Here is a 13,728-nt window from a genome sequence, read left to right as displayed (position 1 = left end):
TGGCACAGATAAAAGGCTCTCTAACTTATTTAATGTTGACTCCCCAGATCAGTTAGTTAGTATGTCAAAATTCGTTGTTCAGGCCTTTAGGAAAAAAACATTAGCAGAAAAGCACTAGAATGAAAGTCTCACTTCAAATAGCATGCAAATTGGTTTCCAGTTGAGTTAACATATGTGGGTTTTTTTCGTGCGTTGATAGGCATGCATGCAAGTGTGTACACGTCGAATATGTGTCTGTGGGTGTGAGTGCGAAAGTGTGTGGGTGTGTGTATGCACGCATGTGCACACACTGTGGTGTGTGTGTGTATGAGTGTGAATGATTTTGTGAAAGGATGGGCGTGTGAGGTAGGCAGGTATTAGAACGCAAGTGTGTGAATGGATGAGTATGACAAAGTGTACGTTTGGATTGTTGTTTGTCATGTGAAGGGTGTGTGTGTGTGCGTCTATGGGTGAGTATGACAAAGTGTACGTTTGGACTGTTGTTTGTCGTGTGAAGGGTGTGTGTGTGTGTGTGTCTGTCTGTATGACGGCTGAATATAATGGACATGTGGCTTTTTTTTTTCCTTTTTTTTTAAAATGTATATTCTCACAAATGTCATGACAAGGGCTGTTGGCCTGAGTCATTAAAGTCATTCAGCATTCAGTTCAGCGTTCTCTATGACAAAAATAAATAAATAAAATGCATAACATGTAAAACTGAAACAAAACGAAAGGAAAAATAAAATTTCAGTTATAATCATAAGGTTAAGACATCAGCTAGTAAAACAAGGTCAGCTCTGCACATCGAAAGTAATGATGACAAAACTACCCACTGCTGTACAGAATCTAATTGTCTCCATACAATATGCAACATGGCACGTACAGTCAACACATAATGCAACAGCAGACTCCAATTCAATGCAAGAAAAAAATATATACACCAGAAAAAAATACTTCCTTAGTACCTTACCTGAAGGTAAAGCAGTGGCTAATGCCCCATGTGTGTCACTGTTAATGTAAACACTTTGGGCCAACTTGGGGTAGCGGGTTTTTATTTCTTCTTTCAGTTCCTGCTGGGCAATCGTTTCATCACCTCCACTCAGTGACAAACCCTGAAATTACCCATGGAAAATATTGGTGCAACAACTGAGAGCATTTGACAATCTGAATCTAAACAGCACACCCAGTTTTGGGAAATAAAACTGAATGTAAGGCGTTGCCTCTGTATGTTACAAACTTCACGGCCCATTAACCCCTTCACTGCTAGTACGTTTTGCTACAGCCTGAGAAAATTTTCAGAAAAACAAGAAAAACACGCCAATGGTTTTAATTTGCTTATATTTCAAAAAGTACTGAAGATAAGTGCATAAAAGTATATATCAAATGAAAGGAAAATAAACCAAGATTTTGTTTTTAATACTCACATGTTCAAACAATGAGCCAATCTGACACAAAAATTCCATAAAATGCAATAAAAAAAATTTGGGACTGTCGTTCCATCATGTAGGTGCTACAACATCAACCTGTTTATCAACCGGTCTTTCTTGTGACTGTTGTGACCAACCACACACACTGTCAAAGGCTGTGGAACAGTGTCCAGGTCCATAAGTCTCCAACACAGTCCACACAAACAATGAAAAGGGTGTACTCACCCAGCATCTATCGCCAGTAAAATCGCTGTGTGTGGTACTTGCAGAAACAGTCTTCAAGACACAGTGCAGGTTTGCTGGGGCAGTCTGGGCAGTAGAACCTCACATCCTTTCTTTGCCCTTTCTTCCAGCAGACTCTGCACCTCCTTTGTAGCTGGGCCTTCTGTGGGGTAGGTGGGATGACATCAATGAAGTGTCGTCCACACAGATGAACAGCGTGGTCATCTGTAGCAGTGTCTGGGTCTTGGTCACCAAAAATCATGGCACTAATTACATCCTTCTGGAAGTCCAGGAATGTACTGCTGCTGCCTGCTTTTTTTGCTGAGTACACACAGATATTTGTACCACTTCTGGGTTTTCCTTGTGGCATTGCAGGGCTGCAGTTGTTGGTCATGATGGTCCATGGCACCCATGTTTTTGTTGTAATCCAGAATTGCTGGAGGCTTATTTACTGCTCTTTGGTCTTGCTGCTGCTGGTCTTCAGCTGCAGGTTGTGGCAAGTTGTCAACTCCAGATGGTCCAGGATGAACATCATGATCATCACCATGCTGCATACCTGAAACACATTGCATAAAAGACTAAGTTTGTTGTTGTTGTTGTTGTTGTTGTTTTTACATATAAAAAGGTTATGAAATGGTACCATTTTATTTCTGATTGTTTTCAGAAGCTGAAATACACACACACACTTACCCCCCACATCCAACACACACACACACTGAAACTGGTTCATGGTATGCCACACCTCCTTCATTCTCTCTTTCTCATACAAAACAAAATAACACACACAAACACACACACACTTCTACAAGTGTTGCATTTACAAAGTAATTTAGGCATACAATTCTCTGATTTCAGTTTAGTAAACATCTCCTCACCCACCCCCACCCCCCACCCTCTCCCCGGCCCCTCCCCCACTCACACACACACACAACAACAAACCAACACACACTCGGGAACGAATTCACAGAAAGCTCTTGGCGAGTGACACATGCTGTCATCAACAATGAGCCAGCCAGTAAGCCACGCCCCCTCGCACAGCGTTGGTCACACACAGTACACACGTGACATACTCTCTCACACACAGAGACACTGATCAGTGACTGACGAAGCTACTTACCACAGCTAACACATTCAAAACACACACAATGCAGTCATATTCACTGTTACAACAAACAGAAAGCAAATAATAAACTGACAAACCTCGTAAACACCCACCTGCATCTTGAATCAGCTGAGCTTGTCTGTCTTCAGTTTCGTCAAGCAACTCCACCTCCCACCTCCCTCCATGTCAAAATCAGCGTCTTCAGCATCAACTTCACGCAGTTCTATCTCATTCAGTCCACAATCTTCATCTCTACTGTTTGCATCGCGAAAGATTTCTTTCAATATTAGTGCAAGTGTTGGGGTTTGTCTGCATTCAGCCATGGCTTTGCAAACACAACTTGAGCTTCGTACAAACTTGCAAAACTTTCGCCATAAATATGACAATCTGATGAATAATTTTAGCTTATGGAACTCAGGAGATAAAGGGCTCTCAGGGGAGCTAATTTAATGGTTAGCAGGCTGCATTTTCTGTAATGCGGGACTCGAAACATAGAATGTTGTAACATGACATACGGCGCACGTCAATACAGCACTGGTGAGCGACATTTCATGACGTACGCCGTACGTCAACAGCGCAGTCAAGAGGTTAAATTTGTGCTTGCCTTGTGAAGGAGAATTTGCACACTGTTGTGACCATGACATATGTACCTTTAACCCTGACTTTCAAAAGGGTTTTTTGTTCTGGTCAAAATCAACTACAGCACACATGTGTACTTCTACATTGTTCCATTGTAGCATGTTTTATGACCTTGAACTTTGTCCCCCTGAACTTGACTCTCAGCAGGAATTTTGCCCTCACAATGACCAGTCACTGTACACATGTTTGATGATAATTAGAAAAAAAAACAACTATCACTCTCACTCCAATAAATTCTTTTCTTTATCAAGTAATATGTGCCAGGTTGTGACACTGACCTTTGATCATTAAGTTTAAGTGATTTTGAATAAAGATTGTGCTTTTTCACCATGGCCAGTCAATACAAACATTTTGAAGGACATTTTGGATGTATGGCATGAGATCTTGTGCTTGCATGCAAATGTTCTCTATTTTGCCAGATCATGAACTTGATCTTTGACTTCTCACTTGGATTATTATATCATTATTTAGGAAACGACTGGAAATATAGTAAAGATATGTACCACTAAACTTGGTATCTGAAACACTAATGTTAATGTTTACCACTGACACACAGATACAGACAAACACCACAAACACAGCTAAGACTGAGTTATTACATTGATTCACTCTCTTCATGTATGCAAGTCAAAAACTGAATGTTGCTCATAGACAGACACTGACAGACAGGCAGCACAATACCAGTCCTTTGAAGGGTGTATCCTCAGGAATTTTTGCCTTGGTCTTTGCTTCTTTTGCCATCTCATTGATTCTCTTAATGGTTTCTTCCACACCGATAAGCTGAAATCACATGTAACTAATTGAATATATGAAAGAATTATTCAGTCAATCAGTTGATCAATAAATAATTAATGCTATCAGATAAACATATCAATATATCATTATATGTGAGTCAACTGATCAATTATTCTAAGAGCTAAATCAATTCTGGTACATCAATCAGTTTGTCATTAATCAATAATTAGTATCATCAGATATGAAGAAGATGATGAGAAAGATGACCATTTCAACTGCACCACATCAATGAAAACAACAAGAACAATAATGTTGATGATAATGACGATAAAGCATGGCAGAAACCGAAGAGTCATAAGCCTGTGATAACTAAAGTATTCATATCGCACAGGAATGCAGACAACATGTCTTATTTCAAAACTTCTCAGATCTGTGTTGTCAGTTTAATAAACCTCCATAAGAGTCAACATTACAATTAGTCTCACCATCTGTCAAGTCCATCTCACTGATTGAAAGTGAAACAATACCACAAAAAGGAATGGCTTGATGTGGGGAAAAAAACCCCAAAAACAAAACAAACTGAAGTCTAATAAAAGAAACAATTGTCATGATTTGGCTTCACCTTTTCAAAAGACCCTCCAAAAAAGCAACCAAAACGAAGTTTATGCTGACTGCAGTTTCTGTGTGATGCGAGTTGATAAATAACTAGTGGGAATAATTTACTGCAGAAGACTGCAGTAATTTTGTTTCTTTGTTTTCTTGTATTTGACAAAGTCAAGAAACATAGTTTTCTTTGGGTTTTTTTTTCTCTGGAGACAACATGGATGCAAAGTCTCATATGGGAGGAAGGCAAGATGGAGTTGTTTTGTAAATTTAGGAAAGTATCACTTTTGTTCTGAAGCACTTAACCACAGCCTACTTTTGCATCTATATTTAGAGTATAATGTGTCCTTGCTTATTTAAAAAAAGATGGTGTCGTTGGTTGTTGTTTTGTTGTTGTTGTTTGTGGTTGTTTTTTTTGGGGAGGGAGGGAGGGGTGGAGGGGGTGGGGGTGGGGGGCTATAGGGGTCTTTTTGTAATTTATTTTTTATCATATTTTTTGGAAGGGATTTCTCTTTGTTTGAGGGAGGCTCACTCAAAGTGAACAGACGTTAAATTAAAGAAAAAGTGAGGTTGTTCAATTTTTGAAGGCTGTTTCTTGCATGCATTTGTTGGAGACTCCCTGCGCTTGGCAACCCAGGTATGCAGGGCTGGTGAGTCCTCCCAAAATAGAAAGGACATTGCTTGCTTTGGCTACAAGCAAACACTAGATCTCCCTTGTGGATCACGCCTTTTCCTTTCATGCTCCCTGTTCTTTTTTCACTCCTTGGTTTTGGCTGACTGAAAAGACTCTTGAGAAACAAATCATAGGTGATAGCGGGCGAGAAGGACTGCAACAGACTCTCCATTTCCAAAACTTGCATGCATAAATTTATTTACCCATTCATTAAGGATCCTATTTCTTGCTTGCTAAGTGTGTTATTTCGGAAATGTTTTGTGTTATTGTTATCTAATATCTGGGTTTTCTTCTTATACAGTCTAAAATGAACATGTATTTGTTTGGCTCTGTGGGTAGATTAAGATATAATATTGCTGCTATTTTGACAATGATGTATGTATAATAAACTGTGATTGTCTCTCATTCACCAGCACTTGGGACAGAAAATTTGCAAATAAACACAGAGTATGTTTTCAGCTGAATAATTACCCATTTATTTGTTGACGGCCCATCAACGAAGGCAAGGATTTGGCCATCTGATCGGACGATCACCATCTTTGATTGAGTTCCACCACTTGAACATGGAAACAAACATTATCAATTATTACTGTTTTGAACATCTTAACTCATTCAGCACTGCACCCCAGCATTGCTGTGGCTTCGTAATTCATCTCATTAAAACAGTTTTCATGTTCCTACATGTGCATAAACCACAAGGAAAGGGAACTAACTTCTACAGTATTTCTGGATGAGTCCACACATAATTTGGAGGAAAAGCAATATATTTTCTGCCTTTTTTCAGCATCAGTATGGCATGGAAACCTTCTAAGGCTGTAAACTCCCTTGTAAACACACACACACACATGTGCAAAACCTTATACTATTGCTTTCACTTTCATTTTTGACTCATGTTTGAACAAAAACACTGAGTCTATGAGAAATCACCGAGTTTCTGTTGTCTGTGTGAGTGTGAATGCGTGTGAGTGTGAGCATGTGCATGATAATGTCAGTGTTGGTATTTTCTCAGCAACCCCAAGTGTTATAAAAGCAAATTTGATTAGAAGGATAGCAGGTAATTTGAGGTTTTTCAGAAGGAGTAAAGAAATTTCCATCCATCCCCATTCCTGTTTCTTTTTGTTCCAACCCAATTTTTATCCATGGACAACAATCCCAGCCATAACTATCAACATTATAAGACAAAAACTACACAACAACCAAAATCAACTTGCAATATAGCAAAAAAGAACACAATCATGATTCAGCATGCCCAGCCATCTTAAATGACATGTGTGACATTGGAACACTCAGTAATATCAACTACGTGAAGTATTCAAAATGAATAAATAAATATATAAAAAGACCTATTCACTAATTCAGTGATATTTTATTTCAAAAAAGGAGAGAAAAACAAAAGAAAGAAGAAACCCATAATCATGGTGTAGGACAGGCAGCTACATGCCCAACCTAGGATTTACTGTCTGTGCTTAGCTGTCAAAGATGAGCATTTACGCAAACAGCTCTAGGAGTAGAACTGCAGTGCAAAGAAAAACGGCTCGGTGGAAAACATTTTACATTCAGGTGAATAGACCAGGAAAGCATACAGAAAGAGACTGCAGAAAGAAAATGGAGAGAAAGAAAGCTGAGAAAAGAAAATCAACTTTTAAAACAAAGCCTTTGCCATAAAGTTCTGCCACTGATTTATCAATGATTATGTTTTGCTCTCTTTTCACATGCATATATATATTCTCCCAGTATGATATACCAGTCTGCAGAAACAGGGTACACACAAAAACCTGTGAAAAAAACCATTGTGTACACTTATCTGGCAACAAGCAGTATCTCAACAAATGCTTTAATAATTAAGTTGGAAAAATAGATGAGAGAAAAAAAATTGTTGTCCTCTGTGTTATCCTCTCAATGACATTACTTAGAAGCCTTTAATCTAATTTGCTTATGAGTTAATTATCTTTGGCTTAACATCAACATACACATCAGGTTGCTGGGCAAGGACCACACATGCAGGTGGGCTTCAAGAATACCAAATTTTAGTTCAGGTGCCCAGGAACCAAGCTCGTAAATTTCTAGCATATGCTTGGACAGTTATGCTTGGTTTTTAAACAACCAATCTATGGTTCCCTGATCCACAGAACTTTATACTTCTCCTCAATCTGTTGAAGTACAAACCCAGTGGCATGAGTGAACAAAAAAAAAGCGCAATCAATGTCACATATTCTTGTAAAGCTGGCATCCATGATGACTGCCACTGTACATTACTGCACCAACTTCAATGCTATTCAGACATGTAACATGGCTTCCCAAATTATGCCACTGTGCACCATATACACACTAAAGCAAGTAAAGATTTAAGGAAACATCAATGAGGAAGTGATGCACACATGCTATGGAGGATCCATGTGTTTAATAATAATAATAGTTTATTTATATTGTGCCTTTCATAAAACACAGTAACGCTCAAGGCACATCACATGAGTAAAATATAACAAAAATAAAAAAAACTCTACACAAAAATCACAACCACATGTAACAAATCTCCAAAAACCATTCCACGTGAACAAAACAGTCACCCAAAAGAAGTGAACTGGACCAAATATCTTCTGCATAATTAAAAACCAAGCATTAAACTTTAAAGCATGCACAGACGAAGTGCACACACAACCACACACACACACCCACACACATGCACACACACAGAGATACACACACGCGCACACGCACAGACACACACATCATTTAATGTGTGTTACTATCATTTAATATATGTTACTATGAACTCTTTGGCTCAGTGTAAACACCTCAGCTGTGTGTATGTTTCTGTGTATGTGTGAACTTGTACAAGGATCTCTTACATTTTTATATTAAAGCATAAAATCAGAATACATTTTATTAAAAAAAAATATATATATATAAATATATAAAAATAAATATAAATATATAGGTGGCGGCAGTGAAAATTTAAATATTCATCACAATGACTGAAATGTGATTTTTGGCAAACAACATGACAATATAAGAAAAGAAAAAAAAAAGAGTAAGTGAATATCTTGACTGGTTCTGAAGATATTCCATTTTAAAGATGTGACGATACATACATGCTGTTAGTACTTAATATTTTCACAGTCATACTGTACTGTCCATGAGGATGCTGTAATGAAAACTCACATACTTTTAAAAACCATATGATAAGGGCATATTGCACAAGAAAACAATAACACTTCAGTAGCAAAGAAATTGGAAAATATGCCTGTCAAAGTAGGGGGAAATAGAAAATCAAGACATGTCAATCTGCACAGAATAGCAACTTTGAAGGTCTACAGCACTGAAAAGAATAGACAGTTGCATTTCATAATAAAATATCTTGCAGAATACATCACAAAAGGTGCACTGAATTTTTTTTTCCAGGTATGATAGTTAACTGAATTTTAAGTATCAAACTTTGAAAAATCTTCAATTTGACTAGCGGAAAAAAGACTATTTATTGGGGTAGCATGCTGCAAAGATGAATATTTCAGTAACTGTCACAAGTAGGACCAGGAAATTTTGTGTGTGTATTAAGTAAAATGTCAGCTTTCAAAATAAATTAAAATCAACCTTAAAACTTCCCTCTAAAGTTGGCAGAAAAGGAATGATACCTGATTTTCTCATAAAAAAAAGGGTGCATGTTGTGGATGAGACTTCTTCAAAATTTTTGTTTTTGAAAAAATATTGAAGTTACAGCCACAATAAGTTACCAGTGGTCTTGGCTGATCAGCTTCTGCAAAATAACTGCAAATTTTTAAACAAATGCAACTTGAGAGCATTATACAGAATGGGTAGGCTGATGGGGCATTCCACGACAAAGGTTCCCAGGAGGGAGCAAATATTGCTTAAGTTGCTACCAAAAATGACAGATATATGAATCTATTTTCTTTCAGCTCTCTAGCTTTTTCTTCCATCCATGAATGAGTCATGCATTTCATTATAGAAGAACCACAATAAATAAGAAATAAAAGGTGGACGATGCATCTTTATTTCTTCACAAAATGGCATTCACAAGAGAGAAAATGCACACCAAAAAATATCTCTTTTTTGGCACTCACAGGTTTCCTGGCATCATCAATAGCATGCTGCTCGCTACCTGAGATGTTCATACTGGCCTTTTTGGATCATTGAATAGGTCTTACATGCCCTGCCATGAGCAGCCGTTTCTGCAACATGTTAGATACACAGATCAGCTCATGAGGAAGAACAAATGTTATATTCAATTTAAAACATAAAACCAAAAACCGAGCTTTCAGTTTAATATATGTTTAGGCTTTTGTCAATTTCGGTGTGTTTTGAGTGGGAGGAAAAGAGTGATAACGGAATTATAAAAATGGCATACTAACAGGTAAGTATTCATTCAACATCAACACAAAATTCACTGCACTGAACTATTTGGCTGCATTTACCTTTCACACAATAACTCAGATTGCTGCAACAACTTAGGCTTTGACAACTGAGGCTGAAGTTTTGGGGGTCTGTCCTTTCCAATTGCTGACAAGAGCTTTGCCATCTACATGTACTGTTCATCTTATGTACTGTTCATCTTAGGGCATGCGATTATTTACTCAAATATTTCCACTTCAGGGTACTACATTTCATGACTGAGATGAATGTATTACTAAATGTCTTAGGCATATATTATAACTAAATATTGAATATTTTATTGTTAATATGCACATCATACTTAGTATCTTATTCTTTGATATATATTTTGTGTACTCACCTTTATTTGTGTGTGTATGTGAGAATGCATGTCTTAGATATATATATATCAAACTGAATATTTCATTCACAATATGTGCATGGTATTTTGCATTTTTTCATTTCATGAATTATCCCTTTGTTTTCTGTTTCATGCAGTTGAGACGCACTGCATACCATGGGTTACACACACACATATTATACTCTTAATTGCTGGATCCCTGATAGTGTTATATAGTTTGACTGAACCTGATGTGCAACTTAGGCTATGGGTGTTATTGTACTGATTTTCTATTTACTAATTTTAGTTTGTTAAAAATTGGTGTTAACTTTTTAAAGAAACAGATGTTGACTGCACTGTTTGAATTAACCATATATCTCTTCACATTACACTTTTTTCATATTCGTACATACATACACATACTCACAAGTATACATGTGCAAATGCAAACTTGCTCTCTCTCCTCTATCTCTCACACACACACATCTACTCCACTGACAGGAAAGAAATGGGGAAGGGGGATTACTGGAGGGAGGAGGTGGTGAGTTATATCACTGTCAGCAGTCAGGGATTCTCAGCTGGAGCAAGTGGTCATTGATTTGGCTCAATGCCAAGTTTGCCACAACCATTGACAACCCCCTCCCCTCTCCTTCCCATTGGTGGGAGATACTCAGAGACATGGGAGGGGAATGACTATACAACTCTCAGCAAATTATTAAAGTGAAATTTGCAGAGGAGAGAGGGGGGAGGAGGGGGGGGGGGGAGCGCTGGGGGTTAGTATGAATTGGTGTTCTTGTTCTTTTTGGAATGTGAGAACATAGTATCTATCTGTCTGAATATATTAATATAAAATTTCACAGCTATCGAAGCAAAATGCAACTAGAATATCAGACTAATATGTGATTTTGAATGAAACGCCCATTTTATGGAAAAAGAAACCACATTATATTTTTTTTTACTCACTTATTTAACACTCACCGAGTTTGTAGCAGACGACGCTAATGCTGTCCCAAGCACTTCCGGTTTTAGATCCAGGTAATATTTTGCTTACTAAAGCAAAAATCAATCAAATATTAGAAATGGGAATTGATGGGCTCCGTTTTAACATGTCCATTTTTCATTCTGTATCAATAGTTTTTGTGTGTTTTACTCAGAAAAAAAAAATCGTGTTCCGATTGAAACACGGTGTCACGTTACGAAAACACTGATGAAATAGATCCAAGCTGCTCAGTTAGTGACATCGATCAATCGATTGAAAGAATTTCAGCTCAATATTGTGCATGAAAGTGCTAATGACGTTCGTTTTCAAAAATAATATAAAACTTACCGATGAAACTTAAGATTTTCTGGAGAAACAATGCCATTTTTGTGTTTGATGAAGTACCGCTCTCCTGTGTCGAATGTTCACTGATTGGGCAGACGCAACTGACGAAGGGGGGTACCTGCTTTTGAATCTCTGGAGCAAATTGCTCATGGATCAAAAATCTTAGTTTCGGATACCAATGAATTCAGTAGAAAATGCTCTTTACCGCTCGTGCAGTATCATGCAGGGTCGGATTTCATTTTCGAACTGCGCGAGGCGTTGAAAGATAGCCAAAAAATTCCCGTAACTTTGCGCTCAGATCTAACTACCCTACTTCGCCCAATGCTTGGAAAAAAAAAGAAAAAAAACCCACACGAAAGTTCTCCTTGAACTTTCGCCTTTCATGGCTCCCAGTTTTCCGAACAGTAACCAATGAATGGAAAGCAATGGATGCGGTTGAAACTATGTGGTTGAAACTAACTGTGTCACCGGCCGCCATTGAACAAGGATCGCTATATTGCGTAACAGTACACTTCTTTTTCTTCCATCCGCGAACTCATTCACGCATTGCATAAAGCAAATTCAATAAAATTAAAAATATGGTTGATAAATAATTATTTCATTTGGATAGTTTTTCACAAAATGAAATCAAATTTGAGAAAATGCACTTCAAAATTAGTCATTTTTTTAGGCGTTCATAGGTTTCCCGGCATCGGCTATGGGGGCTGCCGCTACCTATATATATATATATATATATATATATATATATATATATATATATATATATTGCACACACACACACACACACACATATATATATATAATTTATATATATATGTGTGTGTGTGTGTGTGAGTCAGTGTGTGTGTACACACATGGCATGGTAAATACAATGAATATAATATATAATAATCAATATGCAAAAAATGTATACATGTACGTTACCCTTCAATTCCTCCATAGTACTCGTACTGTCCTCCATTTTTTGCCATGTTGTTTGCTTTAAGGAGGGGGAAAAACACTTGAACCTGGCGGTGACTCACAAACTGTCTTTAGTTAACACACAAATCAAATAAAGTATTGTCGTCTGCTTCAACGCTACACAGATCGTGTTCACAACGATAAATCAGTCAGCTCTGTCAGAACTCATGTACACGTATTTCCTCAATTGTCAATAGTTAAGCACTTTCCACGCATTGTTCGCAAAAGAGCCAGCTGAAACTCGGTTTCTGATTTTGAAGCGAATCGAGATTGGTGAGAGTTACGCCTTTCGGAGAGACCGAAACTGAAGGAAAATATACACATAACAGCTGAAACATTTGTGTATATTAAAAACAACAACAACAACAAACAAACAACTACAACAACAGCAGCAACAACAACTACAACTGCTACTACCTACAACTACTACTACTACCACCACCACCACTACTACTACTACTTCTACTATTAGTGCTGCTGCTGCTACTACTGCTACTGCTGTTAAGTTGCACTGAGCTGCTGCTGTGGTGTGTCCTCCATATCTTGCTCATTTTAAGCAGTATTTGTCTTTCGTTCTTGGTATTTTTTTTCTAACGTATCTTTTATTTTCTTATTCTTATTCTAAGTGTATTTTGGACATAAACTGGTTATTTCTGCTTGTTCCCTCATTGTTGATAATTTAGAATTGATTCTTTCTATTTCTCTCTCACGTCCACATATGACAATGTTGCTTTCGACGTTGAACTGCTCTCTCTCTCTCTCTCTCTCTCTCTCTCTCTCTCTCTCTCTCTCTCATGCTATTTTAGCTGTGCCGTGCTGTAAATGGGTGTTCATGTGTATATTTGATCTATGACAATAGTAGGTTGTTTTTGCTTTCTCTCTCTGTCCGTCTGTCTATCTGCTTCTCTGTCTGTAGTATCTGTCTGTCTCTCCTCTTTTTCTTCTTAAGAGGAAGGTGGCAGAATGGTTAAGACGCTCAGCTGCCAATACAGAGAGTCCGTGAGGGTGTGGGTTCGAATCCCGCTCTCGCCCTTTCTCCTAAGTTTGACTGGAAAATCAAGCTGAACGTCTAGTCTTTCGGATGAGACGATAAACCGAGGTCCCGTGTGCAGCACGCACTTGGCGCACTGAAAAAGAACCCATGGCAACGAGAGTGTTGTCCTCTGGCGAAATTACGTAAAATGAAATCCACTTTCATAGGTACACAAATATGTAAGCATGCACTCAAGGCCTGACTAAGCGCGTTAGGTTATGCTGCTGGTCAGGCATCTGCTCAACAGATGTGGTGTAGCGTGTATGGATTTGTCCGAACGCAGTGACGCCTCCTTGAGAAAGTGA

General features: G+C 38.0%; 1 protein-coding gene across 2 annotated transcripts in view; it reads right to left on the bottom strand.

Annotated features, from left to right (window-relative positions):
• LOC143293758 (N-acetyl-D-glucosamine kinase-like) overlaps nucleotides 1–12,684 on the bottom strand; it is a 30,451-nt gene extending 17,767 nt beyond the window's left edge. For both annotated transcript variants that reach the window (XM_076604972.1, XM_076604971.1), the window contains exons 1-4: nucleotides 12,355–12,684; nucleotides 5,852–5,936; nucleotides 4,051–4,149; nucleotides 950–1,091 (exon numbers count right to left, since the gene is read on the bottom strand). In XM_076604972.1, the coding sequence (XP_076461087.1) occupies nucleotides 950–1,091; nucleotides 4,051–4,149; nucleotides 5,852–5,936; nucleotides 12,355–12,401 (373 nt within the window). In that variant the 5' untranslated portion in view covers nucleotides 12,402–12,684. The remainder of the gene's footprint in view (nucleotides 1–949; nucleotides 1,092–4,050; nucleotides 4,150–5,851; nucleotides 5,937–12,354) is intronic.
• Between the last annotated feature and the right edge of the window lie 1,044 nt (nucleotides 12,685–13,728).

The sequence above is a fragment of the Babylonia areolata genome, chromosome 19, assembly GCF_041734735.1.
Source record: "Babylonia areolata isolate BAREFJ2019XMU chromosome 19, ASM4173473v1, whole genome shotgun sequence".
Taxonomy (NCBI): domain Eukaryota; kingdom Metazoa; phylum Mollusca; class Gastropoda; order Neogastropoda; family Buccinidae; genus Babylonia; species Babylonia areolata.
The sequence above is the reverse complement of the archived record's forward strand: the minus strand, read 5'-3'. Positions and strand labels throughout refer to the sequence as shown.